Source organism: Manis javanica, chromosome 8 (assembly GCF_040802235.1).
Source record: "Manis javanica isolate MJ-LG chromosome 8, MJ_LKY, whole genome shotgun sequence".
In the NCBI taxonomy this organism is placed as follows: Eukaryota; Metazoa; Chordata; class Mammalia; order Pholidota; family Manidae; genus Manis; species Manis javanica.
The window spans coordinates 38,853,682-38,877,426 of NC_133163.1; the positions used below are offsets into that span (position 1 = coordinate 38,853,682).

At 40.8% G+C, this 23,745-nt stretch overlaps 1 protein-coding gene across 3 annotated transcripts in view; it reads right to left on the minus strand.

Annotated features, from left to right (window-relative positions):
• The window catches only part of PRKCH (protein kinase C eta), a 204,874-nt gene that overhangs the window by 137,001 nt on the left and 44,128 nt on the right, over window positions 1-23,745 (minus strand). For all 3 annotated transcript variants that reach the window (XM_037006698.2, XM_037006687.2, XM_073242289.1), the window contains exon 2: window positions 6,918-6,981. In XM_037006698.2, coding sequence (XP_036862593.1) covers window positions 6,918-6,981 — 64 coding nt within the window. The remainder of the gene's footprint in view (window positions 1-6,917; window positions 6,982-23,745) is intronic.

The window sequence follows — 23,745 nt, forward strand, 5'->3', positions numbered from 1 at the left end:
TGAAGCTGCTCCAGGTTGACACCAAATCAAACACTATTTATCAAAAACTTTTGTTCTTTCTTCAAACTTCACTGTCAAACATTTTGATGCCAATTTGGAAGATGTTATACTACCTGGCTAAGCCCCTGGCATACAGTAAACACTCAAATATTATATAATAATGAATATGTTAACAAAATGGGAATTCATTAAATGAAATTTCAGCATACCTTGAATGAGTTTGACAAGTCATAATCAATAAGCCAGAGTCCTCAAATACCTGTGCTAAAGAGTTCTGCTGTTGGTCAGCCTGGTTTTCTCTCTAGATCTTCTTACTGGGCCTCTCCATCCATGTGTTTGTCTCCCACTGACACCTGGAGCTGTATGAGGCCTACATTGCTTGCCAAACTCCAGGCTCTTACAGTTCCTCCCAGGCATCTTTGCTTAGGTTTCCCCACAAGTACCTCAGGCTCCACTTGTTCAAATTCATCATTTCCTATGTTTCTACTCTTGATACTTGACTCCACAGCAGCACCTGAGATTCATCTTCCTTCAACGTACATCCAATGAATGGTTAATTCCTATTTATCTCCCTACCTCCATATCTCTCATAGCTGTCTCCTCCTCTCCATCCATCCATATTCCAACCTAAGTCAGGCTCTGGTAATTTCTTAACAACTTTAATAGTCTCCTAATGGTTCTCTACATCCTGTCTCCTCGTATGCTCTAATAACTGCTCCTCAGCCCAACCCCTTGAACCTACTGCTACCAAATTAGATCTTGCTTCTACTTAAAACCCTTCACTGACACCCATTACTTCTATTAGCCTAGAGGTAGTGTGACCACACAATTCATCATCTAACCCAGAACCCTGCTGAGAGTGAAAGGTGGCACTGTTAATAATTACATTGGTACAGCAGACAAACAAGGTCGCCTGTCCCAGGCAAACCTTCACAGAAGGCCCTCCCAGGTCTCTGACCACATCTCCCACCACCCTCCCTAACCCCAGTACCTCCCCACTACTTTCAGTTTCTAGAATCTGTCATTACTGTCTCACCTCTGTGTCTTTGTACAAACTATTTTTCCCTCTTTAACTATCTTCCCCTCCTGGCACATTTCTGTTTATCATTCAAAGAGGCTTTAGACATCATCATCTCCCCTGTGAAGCTATCTCTAAAAGCTTCTGGCTGACCTGATTTCCATGTGCCACCACCACACCTTGGACTAATTCCTGCAGTGGGACCCAGGCCCTACACAGCACACACAGAATATATCTGCCCTCCCTCCTGTGAGCTTCTTCAGGGAAGTGTGTGTGTCTTGCTTGTCTTTATTTTTCCAGCATCTATGATGATCACAGCTCTGCACCCAGAAGGTACCTCTCAGGTCATTTCTCTATCATGTTTTACATTTGATAAAACAATGGTTTGCTTAGCTGTTCATTCAGCATAATTAATGAAAGATAAGAAAATAAGAGAGGATGAAATAAGGAGTAGTCAGTAGCTCCTGATCCCAGTTTTATATCACAAACCACAGCCCTATTTCAGCGATTTCTTTTTAAAGGAGAGCTTTGGGATTTTAGAATCTGAACTGCTGGCAGAACTCCCCATAGGAGCCCTGAAAGGAACACAGACATAGAGATAAGCCAACATTATATTAGTAACCATCAATTAAATTCTTGAGGCTTCCAATATAAAATAAAGCCAGTGTCAAAATGAAAAAAACCTGAGTATCCATGGGGTCCCAGGCATGGATGGAGAGAATGAGAGGGAGGATCTTGCTGCTGTGACAATAGGAACATGGAGATGAGATCCCACTGGCTACCTCCATACAGCACTCTACAGTTTGCAAAGCAGATCCCTACACATTGTATCAAAACAAGCCTGTGAGACAGTTTAGATGCACCCTGAGGCACAACCCACGTTTCTCAAGCTTTGACCATCCCTCCAGGATCCCAGGCCAATGCTCCTTCTCACAGCCCATGGTGCACTGGGCAGACCTGGCCTCATACTGCTTCTCTGCACACTGTAAAGCTGAGTTCCACATGTCCTCTCAGCCCACCTGCCGTGTTACAGCCCAGGCTAATCTAGGGTGGCCAACAGAAATGAAGCAGAGCCAGGGACATTCCCACAGGCCGCTGCCACAGCTGTGGCAGGCACCTGGCAGGGAGGGGCTCCATGCTCTCCTCCTGTAACACACAGAGAGGCAGCCATCACTTCCTCTATATTTGACAGGGAGCTGTGCTCTAAGGCAGCAGCAACGTGCAAGCTCAAGCTGAGAACCAGTCTAGGAGCCACACTGACAAAACAAGGCTCCCACAAAGAGAGAGAGAGAACAGATGTGAGGTTCTTAAATACATCCCACACGTAGATGACATAGCTCCTGAAACTTCAACATCAAAAATCTATTTTTCGTGGGTAAAACTCTTTTGACATCTTTTAACATATACAGACATACCTAAGAGGGATAGAGGACTAAGATGTTGACCACCATCACTTTAGTATGAATTAATCTATGAATTCACTATCTTTCTTCTTAGCAACTGTTCCTGGAGAGAGATTACTGAGCATCTTACTGGAAGAAGAGACAGCTGAAGGCAGAGAGCAAGAAGGCCTAACTATAAGGGGAGGTGGAATGACCAAACATGAACTCGGCCTTCCTTACAGTTTTACCCAGGGACACCTCTGAAAGGAACACAATTGCAATGCCCTGGTAAGAACTCATTTGTAGTAGTATCTGAGATTCCTTTCTTATCACTAAAACTAATAAATTAATATAATGAGGATATCCAGAAATATGACAGTGCCAGAATTCTGATGTTTCTAGTGTACAATTAAGGAACATAGAACCATAAGATTTAGTCCTAGAGAGCTGGTGTAACTCTGAAAAAGGAAACCATGCAATGACTAAACACAATCAGACCTGGTCTAAGGTGCATGGCCTTCTACTGCTGGTCCCTTGTAACTTAACGCCGAAAGCTGGGGCAGCACATTCAGAATCTCACCCTCACCCCCCTCACTCTTGCCTCTTTTCTCAGGTCTGGGTTTGTCTGTACCATGGTTGTACCCATGTTCCATGTGCTATGAGAATGTGCTTACCAACAGTATTCTGTAATACTACATTACATTTTATTTGACTGAGTTATGAGCAGATTCATTTTTCTTACAAATCCTATATGTACAAGATACCAAGCAAAACAAAAAGACCTTTAGCAGGCAGAAGACCCCCACACTGTAATCCAGTCTTTTCATGCTTAGGTATCTGCTAATTTCAATATCAGAGCAAAAAATAATAATAATAATAAGATGCAGCAATTGAGACAACAGTTTGAAAAATGTTAACTTTAAAACATTTCACCCACATAAATAAGAACGGTTGGCTGAAAGGAGAGAAAACCATTTCTTAAAGAAGGGTTCACAATTTGTAAAATGCCAATACCAAACAGACAAACTATTAAGCCACATGTTTAAAAATCTTTACAAAAACTTTAGTAATGGTGAAGCACCTTGTAATGGACTAACCCTTGCACCAAAAACAAAAGCTCTAGAAAATCTATTTCTAAACAGTTAGTTGAAAACACTGTACAGCAATCCAAAAAAAGGAAAAAAGGCAGAAATTAGAGGAAATTTCACCCTTGAAAGTAGGCAATGGCCTTGGGCAAGATCCACATTTGCAGGCTATTTCCCAAGATTATTCCTTGAGCTGCATAGGTTGGGTGAATAGAACTCAAAGAGAAAGCACATTTGCATTAGCTCCAAGAGTAAAAAGACAAGATTCAGGTCTACCAGATGAGTGGAAATTGAACAGAGAAATCCTGGAAAGGATGGGGTTTCAGGAAGACGAATGTCCAAATTCATAAACTCCCAAATCCATGATCCTCCTAAAGTGTGCATGTGCAAAGGAGGCTCAGTCCAAGAGGTCTAGAAAAAAACAAGAGCCAGAACATTGAAAGAAATAAATTGAGATTTCAGTTGCAGGAGAGAGGTTGAAGCACAAGTTCCACAAAGTTAAAAGGATTTAACACACCTTGGGCTTTTCATTGAAATCCCAGATGGACTGTGCCTTATGAGCAAAGGCTATGTCCCAAAACTATGGTGTTTGCCCAAGAACTAAGGGCAAAAAAATTTTAAATTCCTTTCTAAAAAGCCATCACAAATTTAAGGTAATAACCAGTAATTTACCTGCCTCGTGCTAGAAAATAAAAAAGAATAAAGGAGTAAAACTATATGATCATTTCAATAGACAAATAAGAAGCATTTGCTAAAATATAAGTCACTCTTGATTTAAAAAAAAACCATTAGAAACCTAGGACTAAAAAAGGAATATCCTCAACTGTGAAAAAAGGCAAATTCAAAATGCATATCATAATTAATGAGGGAAGACTAAATTCCTTCCTCCTAAGATTTGTTATGAAGTTAGGAGGTCCTAAAGGCTCTAGGCAATGTAAGGCATGAAAGGGAAAGCCATAAATATTAGCAAGAAAAAAAGAAAACCACCTTTATCATAGACAATATGATTGTTTACAGGAAAAATTCCTGAGGTAGCTACAAAAAACAAAACAAAGCAAAAAATCCTTACTAGAACAAATAAATGAATTTATTAAGATCATGACATATAGAATATAAATCAATATACAAAAAAAATTCATTTGTATATACTGGTAACAATTTCATAATGAAATTTTAAAAATACCATTTATAACAGCATCAAAAAGTTCAAAATACTTAGGAATACATTTTTTAAAACATGTACAAGAGCTCTACATTGAAAATTACATAATATTGCTAATATTGATGATATTTATGAGGGACATTAAAGACCATCAGAAAATGGAGAGAAATACCATGTTCATGGATTTGAATTTGACTTCATAACTGATAGGATGTCAGTTTTCCTTAAATTGATCTATAAATTTAATGCAATTTTAATTCAATATGCAGCAGGCATTTGTGTGGAAATTGATAAGCTGACTCTACAACTTACATCAAACTTCAAAACACTGAGAATAACTAAAATAACCTTAAAACAAACAAAAAGAATAAAGTTAGAGGACTCACACTGCTTTAACCTTAAAACTTAATATAAAGCAACAGTAATAAAGATAATATGGTATTGACATAAAGAGACACAAAGGGATCAACAGAACAGACAAACCATAAATTTATCCACTTACACTGTCAGTTGAATTCTTGACAAAGATTCCAAGGTGAACCAATGGGAAAAACAGTCTCTTCATCAAATGTTGCTAAAACAAGTGGATTACAATATAAAGAAAAGCAATCTCAACTCCTTCACACAAAAATACTGATGTACAAGTGAGCAAATACCTAAACATACCACAAGATAGACCTAAACATTAAAGCTAAACCTATGAGGTTTTGAAAGAAAACAGAAGACTAACCTTGTGACCCTATGATAGATTTCTTAGGACAAAAAATGTATAAACTATGTAAGAATTGATAAACTGGTTTTCACAGAAATTTAAAACTTCAGCTCAAATACACCATTAAAGAAATAAAAAGGCAAGCCACAAAAGGGAGAAAGTATTTACAATACATACTCCTCAGAAAAGATGCATATTCAGAAAACATAAAGAAGTCCTGTATCGATAATAAAAAGATAAAAACCCGATTTTAGAAAATAAGGCAAAAAGACTTGAACTGGCACTTGGCACAAAAATATATAAAAGAACCAATAAGCACAGGAAAAATTGTTCAAATCAAGGCAATGCAAATTAAAACCACAAGATATCATTTCATACCCACTAGAATGTCTAAAATTAAAAAGAATGGCCATATCAAGCATTGATGAAGATATAGAATAATTGGATCTCTCATACATTGCTGGTGGGAGTATAACAATACAACCACTTTGGAAAACCATTGAGAGTTTCTTATGAAGTTAAATATATATCTACTCAATTACCCAGCAAGGCCCCAGCTAAGTATTCACCCAAGAGAAATGAAAGAATATGTCCACAAAAGCTTATGTACAAGAATGTTTATAGAAGCATTACTCATAATAACCAAACAGGGGAACCTCCAAATGTCCATCAAGAGGAGAATGGGTAAACTAATTGTGGTACACTTATAAAATGGAGAACTCAACCACCAAAGGAATAGGATACTTATATACACAATGACGTGAATGGATATCACAGAAATTATGCTGAGTGACAGAAATCAGACACAAAATGCACAACGTGGTTCCTTTTATATGAACTACCAGAACAGACAATACTAATCTATGGTGAAAAACAAAACAAAAGATTACATTTATTGCCTGTGACAGCAGGTGGTGGCCTGGGAAGGGACACAAGAGAACTTTCAGAGTGATGGCAATGTCCTACATATCTTTGATTGGGGTGCTGCTTACAGGATTATATATGCATTTGTCAAAACTCAGATTCTTCATTTCTGATCTGTTCATTTCACTGTATATAAATTTCTCAACATTTTAAGAACTGAGGAGTGGGAAGTACAGTTGATGCCAGGGGGAAAAGAACACAATCCTTTAACTGACAGAATAAGATAGAGATTAAAAGGAAGAGAATGTGATCCTTTAGATCCTTTAATTTTTAACACATTCAGGAGCAAAACTAAAAGGTTGGCCCAAAAACCAAAAATCTAAAGTACAGTTTAAGAGACAAAAACCAAAAGAGGCAAGAACCAACTCATCTAAGATGGTGATGAATTAATAAAAAAAAATCAGTGAGTATGTTAAACACAACATGAGATTTTCAGGTTTTGCAAATATATTTACAGGATAATCCAGCCAATAGACCATTAAGCAACAAAATACTAGCCAGTTTAACTTAAAACAGTTTTTTTTAAAAGCTTCTTTTACAAAATGCTCTTTTTGTAATTTCCATGATAAAAATTCCTACGGAGTTTGAACTAAGATTACACATATATGAGAAATAACCCAAAACTCATTCTCACCTTCAGTGAAGCTGCCTGTCAAGGTTATCACCACAAAGACTTTCCCTTCTGGCTCCAGATCCACCTATAAAGAGAGAAAAAAAAATTGTTTGTTACATTCTAATTTTAAAGTACTTCATGTGAGCCTCAAATAATTAATTACAGAGTCTTAATTATACAAATCACAGCCATACATCAGATCTAAGTCTCATTAAACAGTGGAGGGGCAAGAAACGAGTGAAAGTGCAAGAAACTGCAAAGGCTGAGATGCAAACCTAAAAGAAACAGTGCTTCCAACAATTTCCCTCTTTTGAATTTTTAGTCTCTCCCATTTAGACTCTTCATGATTCTGAGAGGCACCCACGCACTTGGTCACTGTTTTTGAGACATCCCTATCTTATGCACACCATTTGTAAGAGCATCATTTTATTAAACCATGTGGCAAGTGTATGAAATAGATAAATAATGTCAGCATACAAGGTAGTGAACAACTGCAAACCTTTAGTTTTAGGAAATAAGAAGTACAGAGAGAGGAGGGCTGTCTCCATTTATACCATTTTCACCTAAGTGTAGATAATCTGCAGGAAATGCTAAGGAAGGTAGTTCAGAAGCTTGGCATTCACTACGCTGTTCATGCGTGTTTCAGTGTCCCTTAAAGTTATCATGTGCACTGAAATAACAAGACATACATTCTGCAGCCGAGGCAGCCCCCACGTCTCTCACTAGGTCCCGTCCTCTACACACTCTGGCTTCCCAAAGACCCTCACAGCATGGCTCCAGAACAGGGCAGAGCCCTCTCCATCGGCTCTGATCACACTAGCCCAGCTAGCAGGCTCTGCCCTCCTTATGCAGCATGCTAACCTTGAACTAGCCATGAACACCTCTAAGCCTTGAATTGTGAGGTTCTTTTGAACCCAAATACATGAATTTACCATTGTCCTTAAATAAAATTTTGTCAGATTCAGCTCATGGCTCCATTTCTGCCTTTGACCTTTCTTCAAGGAGAGAGAAGTCCAGAGAAGCTGAGTATAGCTATGGATGGTTATTTTTGGTAGAATATTAAATTTAAACAAGCTGTAAATCATGTGGTTCAGTGTCAGAACTAGACCAGTACATGGCCTCCAGCCTGACAGCCACAGCTGGCTCCGGACTCTGGGCAAGGTCCTGAACTACCCCGAGCTTCACTTTGTTATTTGAAAGTCTACGATGTCGTTATTCAGCATTTCTGGCATGGCTTCTGTCAGATGATATCCAAGAGCCTTATCAGAAGTATTCACTATTTATATTGCACCTATGGGGACAAAGACTGAAAAAAATGAATTGATCTTACTGTTGTTCAGCACCATATATTTTTTAACCACACCTTGATCAGACACTTTTTCAAAATAGAAGATGCTTGAATTTGTACTGACTCAGAAAGCTTTATCTGTATTATAGCCTATTTTCTTAAAACCTCCCTTTCTCTGCATCATTTCTGTTATCACTGTGATTACCACACTGTAAACCACCCCAGTGTTCAAGTCAGCTACTTGTATCACAAATACTGCTAAGTTAACAATATCCCCTTAACTATCTTAATACCACTTGTGAACCTTTATAGAACAGTTCTGAAAATAGAGCTCTCTGGAGATATGACTAAACAGGATGTCAGTCTCTAATTGTCTTCACTCTCTGCCTTGACTTGTTTCAAGTAAAAAATGTTATTTTTAAAAGCCACACCTTCATCTTCAATATAAAGACCTGGCAGAGAGACCTCACAACGTAACTGCTGCTGGCACAGAAGGAGCTGCTCCCAGCCTCCAGACAGACAGAATGCTGGGACCGCCTCCGCAGTCCTCCAGCCCATGATCAGCCCGTAAACTCTCTCCAACACTGCCCCATGGGACCACAGAGAAGGCCACTCCACCCCAGCGGGTAAGGAGCTGCTCTGACAGACACCAGGAGATTCCACCACCTAGAATCAGGAGTTCTCACAAATAGAACAGATTCACTTCCCTATTTTTAGCCCATGCCACCATCATGGAGAAGCCAGACTCAAATGCCATCTTCAAGCCCAGTCCATTTAGGACCTCTGACTTCTGAACAGGGTTTTGCAAACAGCAAGTGCTCAGCAGTTTAGTTGGACATGAGAACAATGGAGTAGGTTACACACAACAGGGACTTTTAAGTAGAATATAATGGAACAGTAAATAGGAACACGCCTAGTAGTATGGAAAAGTACTAAGCCATGAAGCTTCTGTTGGCAGTTTCATATGCATGTATAGGGTATGCTAACTGGGTTTTAGTGTAAAATGTATTCCTTACTGTATCAAGAAAAACATTTTGAAAAAGATGGCCTTAGAAGTTATACTTCATTTTACATAGTGCTGACAGCCTGTTGGCATCTATTCATAGTGGTTGTTGATCATCCCAGTGACAGCCAACTTGCTACCTTCACAGCTAACCTTTTTCATTCCTGTAATGCACAGAAAGGGCTGAAATGCAGCAACCAATAGTTTCCACTCATTGACCCTAGTTTTGTCCCCTATAGCTGATTTTCACTCTAGCTGAACAGTTTCTGGGAACTGCACTTCAGCTATATTCAACAACTACCTCTTTCTTACAGTAGTCCAAATGGTTCAGCTAGGGTTCTATCCCTAGTTCCAGAGTGGACACGCAGTCTGGGACTCATCAGTCAGAGCACTGAATTCCTCCAGCCACGACATCTGGCCTGAAGCTGACCCTGGCCCTGTCTGGCCATCTGAGTAATTGCTACTCCCTACCCTCATTAAATGGTTCAGGTTTGGGCACAAGATTCAAGTAGGTCCAATAAGAAATCCCAATCTACAAGGAAGAGATGAGATCCCACTTCTACTGAACTTCAGTCTGGGAGAACACAAACTTGGAACTGGCTGGCACCCTTCTTGTTACATTGGGCTGAAGAAAAAAGCCAGCACAGAAGGAGAGGTGGGGGATGAAGAGACTATGGTTGGATATCATTTAAACACTTAGATCAAGCCTTGCTTGATTCTTCTGGACTTCTGTAACTTGAGTCTGCAAATTCCTTTTGCTTTGGCTAATTTGAATAGCATTTTTTGTCTCCTGCACCCAAAAACTTACTCAAATTGGCAGCAAAAGACAGTAAATCCCATATTTGAAAACAGTTATCACCTCCCTTATTTACCCTTTAACATCCATGCTACCCCCTGTGATCTGATTCTCTGCTTTCCTTGGATTTGAAACAGGTCCTGCAACCTTCATAATGTCCCACTGTCAAATCCAAAGATGTCTGTCTTCATCTCAGTTATTCTCTCTGCAGCATCTGATCCTCTTGACAGCCTACTTCACCATGAGTCTCCTTCACTCACTCCTTGCTCCCAGAGCTCCCCTTTCTTGGTCCTCCTCTTACTCATTTTTAACTTTCTCTCTCAGGCTCATTTCTAGCACCTCTATGTCTCTGCCTGCCTTTAAATCTTGCTTCTGCTAAGTCCTCTTTTCCTTCCATTGAAAGATTCAGACTCATGATTTCAAAACCCACCTGAGATTCTTTGGGGTGGGGGTAGAAAAAAGAAATGAACATATCAGAACTTCCTAGAGGGTGCTGGCTGAGGGTAAGTGTCAGTGTCAGATTTCATTTCTTAAGTGTCTCAAGCAAAGACTTCATTCCCAAATCTATATATCCACCTTTCTAAAAGTCTCCATCTGTGTCCCACTGAGAAAAATTCCTTTAATTCAACATGCCAACATGTCTGGAATCCAAATTCTCATCCTGACTGACACCCTGCATTCCTGACTCCACTATTTACCCAACAGCCCAGGTTCCTCAGCACGTACACATGGTTCCACCAGGTCCCATCAAGCCCACTTTCTGAGCCTCTCCTAAAGCTGCCCCTCCTCCCCACTCCTAACCACCATGCCCCACCTGGCCTCTTGCAATGGCCTATCAGCTGATCTGTCTCCAGACTCACCATCCCTGAGCTGCTGCCGTGACATATCACAAAAATGAAAATCTGACCATGTGACTTCCTAACTTAATATCCTTCAGTGTTTCTTCTCCTTTCCATTAATAAGGTCCAAACTCCTTAGTATGGCACATAGTCCTACATTCCCCACCATCCCAAATACATACGTGTTTCCCAGCCTCTTTTAATTGCCTATAGACTCTCCAAATTAATTTCGTTTGAGAGATCAAGAAAACATGTTATAGTTCAGACACTGTACTGGGGAATGTAGTAAAAATTGTGCAGTGTACACATTATGTATCTGAAACTTATTGCCTAGTGATTCAGGGCATGCAATCTTTCTGGTGTCTTTTTTCTCAAACTCCTATTTGTCCATCAGTACTCAAGTCAAAAATCACCTTCCCAGGGAGATCTTTCCAGACTTCTTTTAGACAGTTGGGCAATTTACAGTTAGAGAGACTATCACTGGAACCCACATCATGTCGTAGTCCTTATGCACTGTCCCTTAGGACCTTACTGAGAACATAGAGGACCAAAATGGCTGTGAAATAAATGAGGAAATAAACTAAGAAACATGGGAATCCCCAAGCTCCTTTAGCAGCTTCATACAGGACACGGTTTTCTCTTCTTTCGGCACTCTCATCGGTTTCATCTAGATAAGCCCCAATTTCTCCATACCCCCATTAAAGAGTGAACCAGCCTGAGGGTGTAACCTGACTTACACAGGGGAGAGCAAGATTATCACCACTCTTGATCTTGACAGTGACAGTGTCTTTTACTGATGCAGCTAGACTCGGCACTTTGAGAAGCTCCAGGGACCCAGGTGGAGTTTACATCAGCTAAAACCTTGGCATCTTCTCTGTGTGCTGTAAGGCTCTGCTTTCCATGTCCTGTGCAGTCACTAGGCCCCAAATCCTAAGACTTCTTTTTTCCTGTACAACTTTAGCTTGTTGTTTGAGGCCCCAAGGCTCACTAGATCCCAAGTCCAGTCAGTTTAATCACCTTACTTCTCAGCTTTAACGCCTCCTGCATCAGGGCCTAGAGTAGCTAAGTCATCATGTAAAGCACTGACAGAGTGTCCGGCAGAACAGGGCTAAGGCCAGAGTGCTAGGCAGGATTGTAGAAGAGAAGGCGATGCATTTTGTATTCGTTCTATAGCAGTCATTCGAGGGGGAATGAATATACCAACTCCTGTCTCCTATGGACCATATCTGTTGGTCAGAAGGGCAATACCTGGGCTCTGGTCAATACTCAGAAATCAGTGCACTTTTTAAAAATGACATTCTTATGCACAAAGAGATAAATGACTAAAAACTGAGTGTCAACAAATGCTGCTGTAACCATTACGTATCCATATGCAAAATAGTGAGCTTCAACTAAGACAATGTAAATTATACAAAAATTAACTCAAAGTGGATCATAAACCTAAATGTAAAGCCTAAAGCTTTAATATTTCAAGAAAAATATATAAGAGAAAATCCTTAGGGTCTTGGCTTAAGCAAATTTTTGTAGATGCAAAACCAGAAAAAAACACAATCCATGAAAGAAGCAAATGATAAATTGGAATTGGTCAAAATTAAAATATCTTCTCTTTGAAAGACACAGCCAAGAGTTTGAAAGTCAAGCCACAGATCAGGAGAAAATATTTGTAAACAAGAACTTACAAACCTCAATAATAAGAAAACAAACAATCCAACTTTTAAAAAATGTGTTTTCTCACTTCATTTTACCAAAGAAGATATACAATGGCAAATAAGAACAAAGAAAAGTTCATCATCATTAATCATTAGAGAAATGCAAATTAAACTTCAATGCAATAACAATATATTAGAATAACACCTATTAGAATGACTGACATTAAAAAGTCTGACCAAGTGTTTGTAAGAATGGAGCAAATGGAATTCTCAATCATTGTTGATGGGATAAAAAGTCAATTTGGAAATGGTTTGACATTTTCTTAAGAAGTTGCACATATATCTCCCATTTGATCCAGCCATTCCCCTTCTAGGTATTTACCCAAGAACAAAGAAAGCATATGTCCATACAAAGATATGTACACAAATGCTTACAACTTTTTTTTAATGTGGTAGAGCCATACAATTAAATAGTATTCAACAACAAAGAAATAACTGTTGATGCATGCTGTAACATGGAAGAATACTGAATGACAGAAACCAAACAAAAAGTGTATATTCTGTCTAGAAAAGGCAAACTATAGTGGCAGAAAACACAGCAGTGGTTGCCTGGGGACAGGGGTAAGGAAAATAGGACAAGTGGTAGGGAGGGAATAAAAATGGCATGGGAGTACCACAACAATTAAATGGAAGAATATCTTTTTCACTAATGGTGCTAGGACAACCAGATATCCACATGCAAAAGAATGAAGGTGGGCCCCTACCTTATACCACACGTAAGCATGAACTCAAAATGAGTCATAGACCTCAATGTAAAAGCTAAAACTATAAAACTCATAGAAGAAAACATAGGGGTAAATTTTTCTGACCTTGGGTTTCATAGATATTGTGGATAAAGTGAAGGTTCCTATGGCCAGGATTCTCTCCTGGCCCTTGTATGTTAGCTCACTACACACTTGTGGGCAATACATTGCTTTTGACTCTATATAAAGAGCTTGGCCCAGTGCTGTTGGCGACATGGTGTCATGGCCGTACGGCTGCACGGGTGTAGGAGAGCAGAGATTGGAGAGGGGGCAGCGCCAAGGACAGAGACAGCTGCAGGGGCAGAGAGGCCCAGAGGCAGAGACCTGTTTGCTGCATGCAGACTCTGAGTGGATGGGATTCTAGTGATTGACCTGCCACCATGGGAATAAAGTTGGGTATAAACCCTTTCACCCCATAACATTCCATTGTCATTTTTTGGTCTCTCTGAATCCATAGTGAACTTGCCTGGGGCTGAAACCCATTGGCAAGACAGATATTATATTAAAAGTACAGCAGAAAAAAAAAAGAAATTGATAAATTGGACTACACCACATTTAAAAGTTGTGTGGTAAACAAAAAAATGTGCACACCTCACTGCCCAAATACCTTTTCCAAAGGGCTTCTCTCATTGACTTTCCCTATCAAAGCTTTGGCAACTTCCCAGTGCCTTCAAAATAAAACTCACTCTGCTCCATCTGACTTGCATATCTCCATTATTATCTTAATACTTATCTATCTACACCCTTGAACAATTAGATAAAATTTCATATACTTATATCTCCTCACTCTCAGTAAGTCAGCAAGCTCCATTTCAGCAGGGTCTGACACTTTTATATTCCCCAAAGGGAGTTCCTCAAACTAAGTAAACACTCAACAAATATCTGTTGATTTGGCCTGATGCACTGACTTGGAATCTGACCACCTCAATTTCATCACTTGTAAAATAGGAATGATAGTATTTTATCCTGTAATAAATACTACATGACAACATTTCATAAACTATAAAAGCACACCAAGATGGCTCCAAAGCAGACCAGTAGCTTATGGCATATACAGGCCTACTGCTTAGGAATCATCCTCAGATCCCCAGCACCCTTCCCTGCCTGCTCACACCCACTAGCCAATGTTTGCATTCCTTGGCATCACTTTGCAGAAGTTGAGCAACTCACTTATACTGACTCAGTCTTCTTGTCCATGAAATGAGAAGGTTTTCTAAAAACCTCTCTAGCTCTGATGTTACATGATTCTAAACAGGCTTGGATAAAAAGCCTGCACACTGGACTCAACGGAAACACTCATTGAATTAACTGGTAATAATTTACAACCATTTCCCTTCACAAAAGGCATTAGAATTGATCACAGACAGGAAACTTCTGGCTACTTAATACTCATGTCAGCCTGAGATAAGCAGAGGGACCTAGCATATTAAAAGGAAAAACAATCCTTTATTTGGGCAAAAGTAGAAGGTTTGTTCACCTAGACTCTATGGGTCTTGAGCCAGACATCTATGAGATTCCCATTTTGGCTAGATAGCTCATTTCTATGCCTGACTCTAGGGATAAGTAACAAAAGAACCTAAACTCACGGTAAAGCATTTCACAATCCTCTTACAGCTGAAACCATCAGGCTCAAAAATGAGAGCTCAAATTCCTAGAGGAAGAAAGAATCTTACAGGATTGTACCAATAACCAAGAAGGCAGCATGTAGCTGTGCTCTTTAACAACAGAAATTACAGCTCCTATGTCTTGCACTCATCAACATGCAGGAGCCTGGCTAGATGCCTGAACTACATTATTCTTCACCTTCACCACCTGCAAAGTATCTCCACTACCATTAGACAGACAGGGAAAATGGAGGCTCTGTGGGGTTATAAAATTGCCCAAAGTCACCAGCAGTGAAGGCCAAGCCAAGATCCATATTCAGGGAAGAGCCCACACTGGTTGCACATAGCCTCCCACCCCGCACCCCCAGGTTGCTGTGCCCACAGCTGCCCAGGGGTTTTGGCAGGTCTGTCTGCGGCCTTCTGCTTCACCAGAAGCCAGCCTGTGCTTCCAGTGCATTAGGTCATTGCATCGCCTGTCTCCCTGGGGAACTCTAGGAAGACTCATGCCATCAGCACCTGAGGGTGTTCCTGCCAATGCCATCCCCAGTTCCAGGCTTGCCTCCACAGTGCCAAGGCCAATGGGAATGGCACCAGCCTGATGGTGTCACTGGATGGTTCTCAGTGGGAGCATCAGGCCAGAGCTGCTCAGTGCAGCACATCTGCACTGGGGCTGGGGAAAGACAGAGGGCAGCTCAGGTCTCCTCAGTCAATTAGCAGCAGGTGCTGCAGACGCACAGCACATCCCCCTGCTGTGGGAAGTTTATAGGCATAGAGGCTGAATGAGGCAAATCCTACATCCTGGCTGATTTTCTATTTTCATCTCTTTGACAATCAGACAAGGTTTATGTATTAAAAGCCATTATGAAGTACCACAGATTTAAAACTTTCAGAAGAAGATGGGAAAACTGAAAAGTGAGTCTTATCAAATCTGACTGAAGTTGAAAGTGAAGGAAAATACCCTATTTTAGTGATTAAATCCTCATCTTGCTAAATGGGCATCTTCCATGTGGTCAGAGAAGCAGGGCAGTAAGAGTGCCAGGCCACACAACCCCAGCTCTGGAGCAGGTCATCTGCTTTCCACACACAGAAAAGGAGGGCAGACTAGCTTTTAAGTCCTTTTCAGCTCTAATATTTTACAATTCCAAGTCAGAAACAGTTTCCAACTCCACAGAGCAAGTTAAGACATTTGAGGTCTACTAAAGAATCTTCCTCTAAAATTCACACTTAAGGCTCATGATAACTTCCCTCGTCCCCAGCTAAGATCCCCACAAAAGACTGTAAATTTAAATTTAGAATAATTTCAACTCAGAGCCTATTATTGCTATGTTCTAGCATAAAAATTGTATCTTGTGTCAAAAGTAAAACTCTTTTGCATTAAAACTAATTTTTCCAAAGATTCCCTGCCCATAATGAAAAATCAGGAATAGTCAAGTTTTGATATCTCTGATGACAAAAATATTTTTCCTGTGCCAAAGAGATGGCTAAGGATAGAAATGGTCTACTGTATGTTGTAAGTGTTGTGTATGTCTCTCTCAATCTTTGATTCCAATAACGAGGGATTGAAAGTGTAAATTAAGTGAAGGATGTCTTAGATCTTTAAAACATTCTGCTATGATTCCCGCCCCCCACCCCCCAGGGAGTTTAATTCTGTGCTGCAAGGCCTACTTGGCACCTCCTCTGTGAATGAGGACAGAGGCTTTGAGGACCTGTCCCACCCATCAGAGGGTCCAGCAGGTGACCCTGATGAACCAAAAACGGTGGGCTGAGTTCTGGAGACATCAAACGGCTGCCCTGGAAACCAGCAAAGGCCTCTCAGAACAGCACCCTTCAGAATGAGAAGGCTCTTTCCTTCTCCAGCCAGGTGTCCCCAAGGACCTCAGGCCAGAGCAGACACTGAAAGGACAGAGGAACCACCACTGGAAGGCTATTTCAATGGCCCACTCTGTGGGTCCTCCACCTTAAAGGACACTTTAAAGGGGTACTTTCTACATGACCTCAATCCTTCTCTTTTCCACTCTGTACATCCTTCCAGAAAGAGAACATGCTCTGTCCTTGCTAGGATGAGGTATTAAACGAAAGCAACAGGTGGCTGTTTGACAGTTGGAAGTGAGGAATGCTGTCCATACTTGACCTCCTGCTCAGCAGCCCCATGGCCTCCTTTCCTTTTCTATCACCTCTGTGGGCTGCCTGGGGGGAGCGTTCAGCCCCATGGGGAGAGCGTTCAGCCCTGCAGGGAGCCACCTCCTCTGAGAAGGAGCTCACACAAGAAAGCAGAAATTTTAGGAGGTAGAGAGTCTAGTTTTGTCACAGATGCTAAGTTACCTTTCTAAAGTAAACAGGTCTCTCTGATATTGTCAATGAAATAATTATTGCCTCCTGCTCTACCCCCATCCTAACATTTTAAACTGAAGATGTCAGGTATTAAAAAAAAGGATATAAATAAATCCAGAATTATTTTACATTGTTGACACTCATCATCCATCATAATGGAGGAAGAAAACAAAAGCTACAGCAAAACCAAGGCAAGGAATAAATCAAAACTACACACTTACCAAACTTAATAATTCAAGATGTTTTATAAACTTGTCTACTTAATTGTCAAGCTCCAGATCAACTTTAGAAGACTCTGTGAATCTAAAGGGTCATTAGAAAATACATCAAGCCCTCTCCCAAATGTTATCTTAGGACACATTTACTCCTTGTGGTCTTCTGGAGGGAAGGAGATGAAAGCTCTGCAGCAGAAGGGACATTTGTGCTCTTCTTAGAAATTCGGGTAGCAGTTTTGCAGATGGACAGACAGGAGGAGGAATCCAGAGAGGAAGTACATGCAAATGCACAGAGGACCCATTAGTAGGGGTTATATGTGATTGAATGTAGGCTGTATAAATGAGACAGGTCAGAAACAAGGCTGGAGAAGAAAGGGTGTCAGATCAAGCATAGCCTCATGGCATGCTGGGAGGCTAGCCCCTATCCCAGGGCAATGAGGAGCCACTGAAGGGGTTCAGTCAGCAGAGTTACATTATCACACCTACACATCAGATCCCAACAAACCCCTACCAATGGGCATTGGGCTTATAAGGAGAGAGAAGCTGGTGGTGGGGATACACATTCAAAGACTGTTCAATGGTCTTAGTGAAGGATGGAGAAGACCTGAACAGGCCAGCAGCAGAGGGGATGAAGAGGAGGGAGCAGATGGGGAAGACAGAGGTGGGAGAGAAGCAGCTGGACCTTGAAATCGGAGGTATGGCAGAGGGTGAAAGACAGGCAGTTACAGAGAGTCTCTGGGGCCAGGGATGATCCAGAGGGATGAGCAGAGCAGATCTGGACGAAAGATAAGGATTCAATGTGTGACCATTACCCATTCGACTGAGCATCTGCTGGGCTGCCCTTAACAGCTTCTTGAAGTTCAGATGGAGAAGTAGGAACACTACGAAGATTTTTACACTAATCTTATGAACTTGTACTTTATTTCTCCAGCAGAGATGGTTTCCTCTGGATCGTTGTGTGCTGTTCTCACAGCTCATCACCTTTTTGCCCCTGGGACTGCCGTGTCACAGAAGGAGGGAGGTGCTAGAACACCACTCGTGGCCTTGGAAACAAAGGGTCAGACCCACCCAGTTCCCCTTGCTGCCTGTTTCTATGAGGGACTGGTCTCATTTTTGTTCACATGATATGCCACTATATTTTGCATTTATACGTTGGTATTACATTCTTTTATAGACTTGCTCTTTTGTGTGCTGTTCTCACAGCGCATCACCTTTTTGCCCCTGGGACTGCCGTGTCACAGAAGGAGGGAGGTGCTAGAACACCACTCGTGGCCTTGGAAACAAAGGGTCAGACCCACCCAGTTCCCCTTGCTGCCTGTTTCTATGAGGGACTGGTCTCATTTTTGTTCACATGATATGCCACTATATTTTGCATTTATACGTTGGTATTACATTCTTTTATAGACTTGCTCTTTTATAAATGACATGTAAATAGTCCCACTGTTCTCCCTTCTCCAATGCCTATGGTGTCAGGTTTTTTTGTTTCTTCAGGGTCTTTTTTGGTCCATTACATTTTGTTTCTGTATATGACTGTCTTTTGAATCCACATCTCTCCTCTGTAGTATTTTTTGAATAAATGTTTGCAATATTAAAAAAAAAAGCTCAGTGCAGTCTCATCTGGACAGGTAGGGGCATCAAAGCACTAGTCAGATCAAGAGAAGGAGCAATTGCTGGGCTGGGGCAGAGCTTTACCTGGGAATGAGACCTGAGTTGAGGCATGAAGGTAAATTTCAATGAGCAGAAAAGGAGGTCATTGTGAGTCAGTGCACATCATGAGCAGAGACAGAACCAGTATCAGAACACAAATTAGACCAGTGTAGATGGAGGAGTGTCCATACAGAGGAATGAGAAATGGTTGGGGGCAAACTGGAGAAAGAGCTGCACTGAGAGAATTTTAACCTTATCACGCAGACCAAGGAAAATCACTAGAGGTTTTAGATTATGTAAATTGGTGGAGAGTAACATGTATAAAGGGCATATGGTCTATTAGACCAATGAGTGGGGGAGAGCTATGAAATATGAAAGTTGTCATAAATATGAAAGGAATCAGTGAAAATTAAAAATCATATGAAGAGAGAAAACAAAAGTAGTAGAAAAGTCAAAGGAGTATTGCATTTTAGATCTGGGCAACCTAGATCAGGAGTCAGCAAATTAAGATCCATGAGTCAATTTCACCCCACTATCTGTTTTTGTAAGTAAAGTTTTATTGAAACACTGCCACACCTCTCTTTGCTTACATATTATCTATGACTGCTCTTGTGTTACAAAGGCAGAGGTGAGTGGTTATGACTAAGACTTTATGGTCCACAAAGCCAAAAATACTTACTGACGGGCCCTTTACAGAAAAAGTCTGTCAACCTGTTTCCATTAATCAACCAGGAACTCAGAGGGAAGGAACATGTTTTAGAAGGAAGGAAATGAGTTCAAATTTGAACACAAAGGTACCCAAATAGAAACATTTGGCAAGAACTTAGAAATAAAGACAAACTGAATATAGCACTGGGATTCTTATTTGGGAATCCATCTCTAAATGCTATCACTAAGAGCCAAGAAGCATTTTGAGAAAAGGCACAGAAAAGGGAGAAAGGTAAAAGCAAATTCATTTAAGAGGCAGATGAAAGAACCTTCAGAGATGTGGTCTAAGAGGTGTGAGTACTTACCCAAGTGCAGTGTCATGGGGCATGGGGGAAGCAGCTTCAAAAAAGAGGAGAAGCCACAGGCTGCAGAGGTAAGGAAGATAAGGGCTTCAATGGGGTCCCAGCTGGGATCTGGGAGGTAACAGATGGACTTCTTTCATGACACCCACCCCATCTTTATCAGCTCTGTTGCAAAGGTACTCCTCAAACTAAGCTATAGTCCATCCATACCCCTTTATCTTCCTCTGCAAGATTAATTACACCTCTAAAATTTACCCTGCCAAGATAGGGAAGGGGGGCGGGAGACGCACAGAAGAATATGTATTTTAAATTAAATTATATGTACTTTCATTGAGTTGGAAGGTAAAGCTAGAAATATAAGTTGGGCTTTGCTGCCAAGTTGAGAGTGTAAATTTAAGTTCAAAATATTAGGCTAGCAATAGCAAAGGACAGGCTGGAAGATAAGCTAGAGGGGGGCTAGACTGGCCAGGGGCTAGTGGGCACAGTTAAGGTCTGTTCCAGTGGTACACTCTGCAGTAGAGGAGACAGGAGGAAAGCATTTCAAAAGGAGCTCGTATGACTCAGTATGACTTGGGGGCTAAGGGTTAGGGATGAAGAAAAGCCTAAAAGGATTCCAATATCTGAAAGCCTATATACCGCTTTTCCTAGAAGGGGAAGAATAATCTAGTAAGTCAGTTGGTTTAGGATCACTTTTATTTTTAAACATACTGTTTTTATAGGCATACATTCAGGTAGAAATGTTTGGCAAATGATAGATGGGGCCTGAAACTTAAAACAAAGTGTTAGGCAGAGTTGTAAGAATCGTCCACAGGAAAAGGACAAGGGAATCACAACACAGTTGGCCCCAACAACAGAGGTTATGGTTCAAAGAGCAAAGGGTCAAGCACCTATGCCAAGTTTAGAGAATGGGAGAAAGCAGAACCAGTTAAGGAGAGAGAAGAGGCAGCAGAAAGGCACTATGCCCATCTTGGGTACCCGGAGCAGTTTCATGTGCTTTTTTCTGTTTATCTTCACAACCACCTTCTGAGTAAAGAAACCTGTAGTACCATTATCCTTACAATATTGCACAGTCACCAGAGTAAATGAATCACTAAAGTGGTAGCAAGTCAAACTAGATTTGGATCTCAGGGCCTCAAGTACCATTCCCACCACCCTGTGGATAGAATCCTATACATGACACAATCCTATTTATGGCTTTTTGATAAACCTGATTAATATTTTTCACACAGGAAGGTCTCATAAAGTTCACCTGTCCCAATCTCTCACTTCTTAAATCAACTTTTGCCTGCTCTTAGGAACTAGTTTCCATTCACAGCTACAACTCAACTAGGGCAGCACATAGGGGACAGTTGGACAGCAAACCAATTTCTGAATATCAGTTGAAATTAAAAATCCAACTGCTTTCAGAGGCAACTGGTTGGTAGGACTCTCAGCAGGAAGTTAAAATGGTGAGTTGAGGCCATTTTGGGGCTTGCGAAGTAGGAGGGGAACATCCACCACCCGTCTCCTACCCTGACTGAAATCAGGGAGGCTAACACATCTTGAACTGGGACTCTGGGAGGTTTTCATTAGAAGGGAAAACCCACCCCACACTATTTCCTCAGTCATGCCACTTCTAACCTAAACATGTCCTCTGGCCCCCAGGCCCTGCCTTCTCCTAAAGCAGCATGTGGCAAGGCCTCACTGGTGCTTGCTTTCCTGTTAAGAAGCAGTCTGCTAATACTTATCCCAATTTCTTCTACCTTTCAAACCTTTAAAATGCCTTCATCAGTCCAGAAGACTTTTTAGGGCAGCAAAACTATTCTGTACGATACTTTAATGGTAGATGCAGGTCACCAAGCTTTTATCAAAACCCTCAGAACTTTAGAGCACAGTGATGCATGCAAATAAAAAAAACAATAAGTATTTAGGGAGTTAAGAGATCTCAGTATGGAATACAGACTACAACATGAGAATCAACTGTATTAAGATGTATGAAATAAACTCACCCAAGGGAGTGAGGGAAAAGATGCTGATCTAAGTAACTTTGGAAATGAGTGGAGCCTCTAGGCAAAAGGACCTTCACATAAGCACTGAATGCTAGCTGGAGAAGTTAAGTGTTGGGGGGTGGTCCCAGTTAACCATTCTGAAACCAATAGCCACGTAAAGAATGGATGGTGGGTGGTGGGAGGCAGTCCTTCCCAGCTGGAGTGGGAGTTTGCAGACATGCAAGGGAGAAAGACTAGGACGATCCGTGTAGTACTGCACTTGAGTTGAAGACATTAGTTGAACTCATGTTTACTTAATCGAGGTATAGATGGATATACACAGAAATACTTCAGATATGTGTACATACAAAAGTTGGTATACACATGTCTATTTCCTTGCTTTGTCAGCTGAGAGGACCTAGAAGCAATGACACCCCAGTATCAACAAGAATACCCAGAGCCCAGACTAGGGTTTCTAATACCATTCTCTAATGAAAGGAACCAGGGCTCCCTAGAAAAATGGTCAATTCCAAAAATGGGGCCAAGGGAATATACAAAATGAGCCTGGAGCATCTTGTAGTGCCAGAAAGAATAAGGAAGTGTTCAAAAACCCCCACGATGACAAGGGTGTGTCACAATGGGATATAGGATTCAACTGAAAGAACTCCCAAAAGGCAAAACTGGAACCCTTTGAGCAACAAAATAATGTAGAAGTGGATTATAACCTGAAATACAAAATAAATATCCACAAGTCCACACTGACCTAAATAAATGATTGAATAAATAAATGGAGGGCAGTAGGGAAGGGGAGGAGAGGAGTGGGGTGGGGAGGCAAATCTTCCAAGCTGAAGAACATCAAATAACCTATGTACATACTGCTTCCCTCCAGGAGGTGGAGTATAACACTCGGCACCTTCCTTCCAAAGCGAACAGTACAGAAAGGGGAAAAAAAGAAGTGACTTTATGGGAGAAACCTGACAAACACTAGCTTAGCCATACAATCAAGTTTTACATCAACAGTGATAAGCCATGTTAATAGTATGTATGTAAGTAATGGGTAATGATGTAATTAATGTGAGGTAATGCTACTTTAGCTCTGTGGCCTTCCTCCCAAAACCTCATAACCCATGTCTAACCACAGGTGGAATATCAGACAAAGCCAAATTGAAGAATATTCTACAAAATACCTGACTAGTACTTCTCAAGTGTTGAAGCTCTCCAAACACAAGGGAAGTCTGAGAAATAATAACCATTTCAAGGAGCCTCAGGAGACAGGACAACTAAATATAATGCAGCATCCTGACATGGAAAAGGGATGAAAGAAATCTGAATAAATGATGGTGATCAGTTAGTAATATATGGCTATTACTTCATTACCTGTGACAAGTGTGCTTTACTAATGTAAGATATTAATAATAGAGGAAACTGGGTATAGGGTGTGTGGGGATTCTGTATACCATCTTCACAATTTTTCTGTAAATCTGAATCTATTCTAAGACAAAATGTCTGTTGAAAAAAAATTACTTTCAAATAAAAACTGCCTCCATTGAGCCCTAAAGCCAGTTAACTCTTAGAGAAATTAAAATCTGAATTACTAACATACTATGGATGATAAATTTGATTCTTTCACTAAATGGATGAAAAGAACGCCAGAAGCAGCAGTGCAAAAGAATACCTGACCTTTTCAGATTCTGTAT